General features: G+C 38.9%; 1 protein-coding gene across 10 annotated transcripts in view; it reads right to left on the minus strand.

Annotated features, from left to right (window-relative positions):
* The window catches only part of EZH2 (enhancer of zeste 2 polycomb repressive complex 2 subunit), a gene marked incomplete at both ends in the record, with an annotated part of 42,957 nt that extends 36,166 nt beyond the window's left edge, over positions 1–6,791 (minus strand). For 6 of the 10 annotated variants that reach the window (XM_080701964.1, XM_080701969.1, XM_080701970.1 and 3 more), the window contains 2 exons: positions 5,991–6,119; positions 6,675–6,791. In XM_080701964.1, coding sequence (XP_080558090.1) covers positions 5,991–6,119; positions 6,675–6,791 — 246 coding nt within the window. The remainder of the gene's footprint in view (positions 1–5,990; positions 6,120–6,674) is intronic. The other 4 variants (XM_080701972.1, XM_080701967.1, XM_080701971.1 and 1 more) reach the window with 1 other exon arrangement.
* Between the last annotated feature and the right edge of the window lie 1,243 nt (positions 6,792–8,034).

Here is an 8,034-nt window from a genome sequence, read left to right on the forward strand (position 1 = left end):
GCTTCTGTCGTTGGGGGGAAAAAAAAAAGGCAATTCTAAGAAATGAAACAAGTGAAAATGCGAGCCCATGGTTCCCTACGCTGTGGCAGCAAAATCATTTCAAAGCCTTGGTTAAATGAACAGGAGTAGGGTACCAGATGACCAGCCAGGTTAAGAAGCTGCTGCTGGTCTTCACAGACAACTGCCCTCCACTACTCACTGATTAGCCAACAGGAGTGCTAAGACAACCAGACAGCTAAATACAAAGTGTCTTCTCTCACTCACTATGCCAAAGGAAATCCCTACTGGCTTAAATGACATTAGAATACAAAAATGAAGCTGGGTATGGTGGTGCACACCTGTAATCCCAGTACTCAGGAGGCTGAGACAGGAGAATCATAGGTTCAAGGACAGCCTCAGCACCTCAGGGAGGCGCTCACAAACTTAGCAAAAACAGAGAGCCCGGCCCTGTGGTACCAGACTCTAATCCCAGTTCTGGGTGGCAGCTGAAACAGGGAGAATCACAGGTTCAGAGGAAAGGCATGGTAACTTAGTGAGACGCTGTCTGAAAAGAAAAGGGGCTGAGGGTGTAGCTCTACGGTAGAACAACTCCTGGGTTTAATTTCAAGTAATACCAGAGGGGAAAAAAATTTCAAACAGAGAACTGAGGCAGGCATGGTGGCACACGCTTGTAATAACAGTACTTGGGAGGCTGAGAGATTGCAGGTTCACTGCCAGCCTCAGCAACTTAGGAAGACCTTGTTTCAAAATAAAAAAAATGAGCCGGGTGTGGTGGCGCACACTTGTAATCCCCGCGCTTGGGAAGTGGAGACAGGAGGATCGCCCCAGTTCAAAGCCCGCCGCGTTGGCTTAAGAGACCCTGTTTCCAAATTTTAAAAAAATATAAAATAGGTCTGGGATGTAGGCCGGAGGTAGAAGGGCTTCCAGGAACCCCTGTACCAACAAATAAATAAATAAAAACAAAAAATAAAATGGGGCTTGGGGTGTAGCTTGGAGGTAGATAGAATGCTCCTGAGTTTAATCCCAAGTCACACACACACACACACACACACACACACACACACACACACACACAGAGGACATATGCAGCTCTATGGTAGAGTGCTTGGGGATGGGAACATTTGAGTAAAGAACACTAAATTATACTTTGGATATCCTAAGGTATTATTTTTTTCTTTGTAAATGGTAACTAAATTTCTATTTACAATTAACTGAGAAAAGTTACCAGGTCAATAAACAATGCAATAAAGTGTTTACATTGTAAACAAGTTTTCCCATCAAAAGTCCAAACTGCTAACATATGAAAGAACTTATATTTTATTATTTTGATAAAACTCTCTCCCCCCCCCAAAAAAAATCATTTGCAAATATCAAGTAATAAGTAATGAAGTTATAATCAAATATTACCAGGAAGAACAAATCAATTAACCAATATATGGAGAAATAGATATTAAAAATAAGTTTAAGCCAGGCGTGGTGGCACATACTTGTAATCCCCGCGCTTGGGAGGCGGAGACAGGAGGATCACGCCAGTTCAAAGCCAGCCGTGCTGGCTTAAGAGAACCTGTTTCCAAAAATAAAAAAGTACAAAATAGGTCTGGGAGTGTATCCTGGAGGTAATAAGGGCTTCCAGGAAGCCCAGTACCACAAAAAAAAAAAAAAAAGTTTAAAATTCTTCATGAGTAGGAGGACCATGATGTCCATTTGATGCTGTTCTATGCTAGACACTCTGAAGAGCCCCACATTTAAATATGCACCAAAATTCTTACTCTTTTCATCAGTAAATAAAAAAACAGAAGTGTTTCAAGCAAATTTATTCCCCTGGGAATCTAAAAATGCACTGACAGGATATCTTTATTAAATTACTAATATCATTTACACAGAAGACTGGCATTATCTGAGCAAGCCTCTTTCACAATAGAAAAAAAAAATCTGATATAACTACAACAACAAAAAAAAAATCAATGGAAGCTGGGCATGGCACATGCTTGTAATCCCAGTACTTCGGAAAGTGAAACAGGAGGACAACAGGTTCATGGCCAGCCTCAGCAACATAAGGCCCCTCAACTTAGTGAGACCCTGTTTCAAAATAATAATAGGACTAGGGATAGAGCTCAAAGGTAGAGCACCCTTAGGTACAATCCCCAGTAACAAAAAAAAAAAAAAAAGAGAAAAAAAAAAAAAACAATGAGCCAGGCATAATGGCACATGTCTATAATACCAGTACTTGGGAGGCTGAGACAGAATTGCAGGTTCCCAGCCTTTAGCAACTTAGGGAGGTCTTCAGCATCTTTGCAAGACTCATTTCAAATTTCAAAAATAAGAAGGTCTGGAGGTATAGTTCAGATATAGAATTACCCTGGGTTCAATAAATTAATGTTAATCAATGAAGAAAAAGGTATCTTGTGATTTCTGACAAGAAATGAGAAAATGCACACAAAAAAATGTACTAAAGATAACTTCAAAGCCAGGTGCGGTGACGCACACTTGTAATCCCAGCATTTGGGAGGCTGAGACCGGAGGATCACGGTTCGCGGACAGCCTCAGTTACTTAGTGAGGCCCTCTGCAACTTTCAAAAATAAGAATAAAAAATTGGGCAGGGGGTGTAGCTCAGAGGTCAAATGCCTCTGGGCTCCATCCCCAGACCCACAAAAATAATAAAATAAAATAAAATAAAGATAACTTCAAGAGTAATTCCTATGCCAGTTTCTTCACTAAAACTGTAAAAGAGACTGAAAGATGGGGCTGCTGATTTGAGGACTTACAGGATAACTTTTCTGGCTGATAATGACATTTCCCTCAGAGCAATATTTTGATAAACAGCCACATATTATGGCAATAAGGTATAAATCAGCCGGACGTGGTGGCGCACACTTGTAATCCCAGCATTAGGGAGGCTGAGACAAGAGGATTGTGGTTCACGGACAACCTCAGCTACTTAGTGAGGCCCTTTGCAACCCAGTGAGACCCTGTTTCAAAATAAAGAATAAAAACAGAGGGCTGGGTGTGTAGTTTGGAGATAGAATGTTCCTAAGTTCCATCCCCAATACCAGAAAAAAACAAAAACAAAAACAGAACACTCAGTATATCTATTTCTATAACTTCAGAAAGGAGAAAAGTATGGCTTGACTGAAGAACAGAAAACTGCTGATCTGTCATGATGTGGAGGATTTAAACTGAAGACATCAGCACTTATATACAATTAGCTTATAAAAATAAGCAGTTAATTAAAGCAATGTCATAATGGCACTTTAAATGATAAATGCTATAGACCTCACATGTTGGCTCAACACCGCTGTCTGAACTCTGCTAGCCTACTAGGAAAATGCAAAAAAGGCTCTCTTTTATTTTCTCCTCTTGCTTGACCTACTTCATACTCCAACTTTTAAAGCATAGAAAGGAAACCGATACACAGATGGAAATGCTCAAACCAAAAAAAATATAGCAGGGATAGAGTCTCCTCTGAAAAATCAAGATGTTATACTATGCCCTGAAACTTCATGATTTATTATAATACCAAGAAGCTCATCAAACTATAGGAACCTTCCACTCAACAAAAGTCAATGATAATGTTTTTAAAGGGGGCAAGAAATAAAAGATGATTCTTTTGAAAAAAAATAAGCAACAGTGGCTCAAAACACTAATGACCTTGATCAGGACAGAGGTCTATACAATAAAAACTGAATTTCTATGGCTGGGAATGATTTTCCTCCCTTTTCTCCAGTATTTTGTGAAAATGTTTTTCTCAACCTCTGTAAGGCACTGTGGAAGTACTAAGTTTAGAAACATAATTTTTTACCAAAATTCTGATCTCTTCCCATAATATCTCACAAAAAATAAGGTATCTTTTTATTCAATTATTTACTTCCATTTGACAAAATTAAATGCAAAATCCAATTGTTGAATAAACTATACGCTTTGATTTAATGCCAAAAATTATAGCAGGATCAATTCACACCACACACAAGTAGCGTACAGCCTATTCCTCAGTGTAGCAAGTGTACTTCCTTAAAGGCCCACAAGTTCCTCAGAACCAGCAGTGACTTCACTCCTCTAAGGCTTCCGCACCTGGGGAAAGTACAACTACCACCGTGACACTGTGCGGAGAATCGGTACTGCTGATAACTTTTTGTGGTACTGGGGGTGGAACCCGGGGCATTCTACCTCAAAGCTACCCCTCCAGCCCTATTTCTTATTCTCTAGTTTGAAACAGGGCCTCACTGAGTTGTGGAGGACCTAAGTAGCTGAGGCTGTCCGTGAACTGCAATCCTCCTGTCTCAGCCTCCCAAATGCTAGATTACAAGCTTGTACCACCATGGGCAGCTCTGCTGATAACTTTTCTTCTTATAAATTTAAGCTGACCTTTAAGTAGCATTTTGAGATCTGTACTCAGTGGCAAAAATAAGTGTTTCATATACTTTACCTTATTTCTCCAATTTTCTCTAAGATTTTATCCCTCCAAAGAGAGAAGGGAGAAAGTTTTGTTCTCCTTCACCTCAAAATTTCCAAAAGATCACCAGAAAAAACTCTCAGAAGATTTCAAGTAATTCTGTACTTATCCACTTTGAGGATGTTTTTAGGGGCATAGAAAAGAGTTCCTTTCACCCTTAGTATATTAATAAGCCATTTACCTCTAATATCTAGGCTCTGACTTGTACTAGATAATGGGGAAGGTGTCAGGAAAAATTACTTGTTTATAGCAATTGTAGGTCTGGCTTCAAAGACCAGATAGTTCCTAGTCATTTATATATCTTTTTCAACCATCCTAAGTCATAGGTTATCATCAAGATAACTATAACATCACCACTGTTGTCATTAGTTTCGTGTCTGTGGCTACTGTGATTATCAGTCTTTGAAGCCTGTAATGTCACAACACTTTGACAGGTTTCATACAACAGAAAATTACTGCTCATATATTATAATAATGTTATTTTTAAATTAATTGAAATAATTTTAGAACAAATTCTATTAATTTGATTGTTTCCCACATTTAGACATTTAAATAATCAACCACATAGCATAATCTTAATTCTAAATCATTCTCTCCCTTCTTTTTTGTTTCAGCTTGCATTTAACTACCCTCCACCATACCTTTCCATATAACACAGTAACTGAAACAGAAATGCCTCAACAGGAACCCTGATTGGCTCGATCCTGTTTAGGCTTATGCCACTTTCTTGCAAGTAAGGATGTTTTCATGGGATATTTAGTTATAGATTCTATCACAGACTTATTGCCTATCTTTAAAAATAAGAAACTCTTGGAGTGGTTGATTAAGCTTTACCTCATTCAGAAACTAGAGAAAAGGAAATTTCAATCTTTCAACAAATTTAAAAATTCTTAGAGAAAACCTTAGTCCTCGAACAAAGCATGTTATAACAAAGGTATCTCAGTCCATGAATATGAAGAAACCATGGCCAATTCACAGTAAAGGGAGAGGAAGACAACTGTGAGTCTGAAGGCCTTTCTTGCTCTGAATATGATCTGGTAAGGACATGAAAGAGTACTTGATGTAAAAGTTGTTTTTTTAATCAAGTCTTATAAAAACTGGAAATGTAACTGGTAACTCATTCTAAACACTTAGAACTGTTTTCTGTTTTGTTTTGTTTTGTTTTGCAGTACTAGGGATGAAACCCAGGGGCATTCTACCTCCAAGAGACACCCCAGCCCTTTTTCTCATTCTTTACTTATGAAACAGGGTCTCACTGTGTTGCGGAGGGCCTAAGTCGCTGAGGCTGTCAGCAAACCCCCATCCTCCTATCTCAGCCTCCCAAATGCTAGATTACAAACGCGCGCCACCATGCCTGGTTTAGAACTGTTTTTAAAAATCACTAGAGTTTGACCTATGTGGCAGCTGCACATTAAAAAAAAAAAAACAATAAAAAAGGGGGCAGCCTGAGGTCAGTGATTTCCTCCCCATAACCAATCAACATTTCAATAAGCAGAAACCAAAACGTGCTGAGAATCACAACACACTGTGTTAACCAACCTCCCTAGTCCCGCGCAATGAGCTCACAGAAGTCATGATGTGCACAGGTTGTATCCTTCGCTGTTTCCACTCTTGGTTTAAGATTTCCGTTCTTTCCAAAATTTTCTGACGATTGGAACTAAACATACTCTTTAAAGGAGAAGAGAAGAGAAATTGTTCATTGTTAGAAAATGTGTAACATCTCTAAAGCAGATTAAAGTCTAGTGATTCCTCTAAGGTACCAGGAACATTTCCTCAAATGCATATAGATTTTACACTAGGACTTTAGTTTCCCACATTCAAATAATACAAAAACCACACCTACTATTTTATTGCAACTGAAGGGGAAACAGGAAATTATTTCCATCCTTTCTTTAACTTTGTATTTTAAAATTCACAATGACTTTGGAAACTTAAAATCATGAAACACATTTCTTTTATATTTGGTCCCCGAGGTCATACATGCAATATAAGGTATACAAAAAAACTGATTTACAAATAGGTTGAATACCCCTTAGATTAAAATCCTTCATTATCATAAATGTGCTGTTAATTAAGACAGATCAAGGACCTTAGCTTCCAAGGCCTCATTGATCTTATTGTAAGTATGAACTTGGGTAAAACGTACTATTTGAAATTAAAACTTATTAGGAGAAAAAAACTAGCCTTAATTGGATATGCATTTTTACAAAAATAAAATTATACCTTTACTTCATCAGCTCGTCTGAACCTCTTGAGCTGTCTCAGTCGCATGTACTCTGATTTTACACGCTTCCGCCAACAAACCGGTCCCTTCTCAGATTTCTTCCCAGTCTGGCCCATGATTACTCTAAAAGCAATGGTTTCATATTAAAATCACTAATCTAACCAAGCTTGAATATGATCACTTGTATTATGGCCCTAGCAAACTGACAACAAACACACGTTACACCGCTGACAGTTGCAGAGAGATGATCATTGTTAGGTACCGTTAAATCCTTTAAACATGTCACTGAAAGTTTTCATTTAATTTTTTTTTTTTTGATGGTACTGGGGGTGGAACCCAGAGGCTTTCTACCTCTGGGCTATACTCCCAGACCCATTTTCTATTTTATTTGGAAATAGGATCTCACTAAGTTGCTGAGAGCCTCACTAAGTAGCTGAGACTGGCTTCGAACCTGTGTGATCCTCCTGTCTCGGCCTCCCAAGTGCGGGGATTACAAGCGTTCGCCACCACGCCCGGCTTAACACAACTTTTAAAATATATTTTTATTTATAAAAATTCTACACTCCTAAGCAGCAGCCCTGTTCTGGCTACTAATAGCCAGATAATTATACTAGTAAGTATAATTATCCTGAACAAATAAAAACTAAAGTTAACATCATTTTACAAAGGTATTTACGCAAATAGCCATCCTTTGTGTTCCTATTAAGTCAAATAAAAAAAAAAAACTCATCCTAGCCGGGCGTGGTGGCGCACGCTTGTAATCCCTGCTGTATTCCCTGCGCTTGGGAGGCTGAGACAGGAGGATCACACAGGTTCGAAGCCAGCCTCAGCTACTTAGTGAGACCCTGTTTCCAAATAAAATAGAAAATAGGTCTGGGAGTATAGCCTGGAGGTAGAAAGCCTCTGGGTTCCACCCCTAGTACCACAAAAAAAAAAAAAAAACTCATCCTGAGGCTATATCATTCTATTAAATGCTCTATCCCTGAATACTGTTCTAACAAATAGCAACATTAAATATGAATAGCTAATATTTTAGCCTGTACTTAATATGGAAACTTGCTTTGCTTTTACCATAAGGAATCACCTGTACATTTTTAAGGATCATGTTAATAAAATTAAGATCAAGCCAGGCATGGTGACGCACACTTATAATCCCTGAGCTTGGGAGGCTGAGACAGGAGGATCACGGAGGTTCAAAGCCAGCCTCAGCTGGCTTAAGAGACCCTGTTTCCAAATAAAATATAAAATAGGTCTGGGAGTGTAGCCCGGAGGTAGAAGAGTTCCATCCCCAGTAGCACCAAAAAAGGGGGGGGGGGCAGCAGGATGTAGATCCGTGGCAAAGCGCCTGCTTTGCAGGTG

This window comes from Muscardinus avellanarius, assembly GCF_963383645.1.
Source record: "Muscardinus avellanarius genome assembly, chromosome: 9".
NCBI lineage: Eukaryota > Metazoa > Chordata > Mammalia > Rodentia > Gliridae > Muscardinus > Muscardinus avellanarius.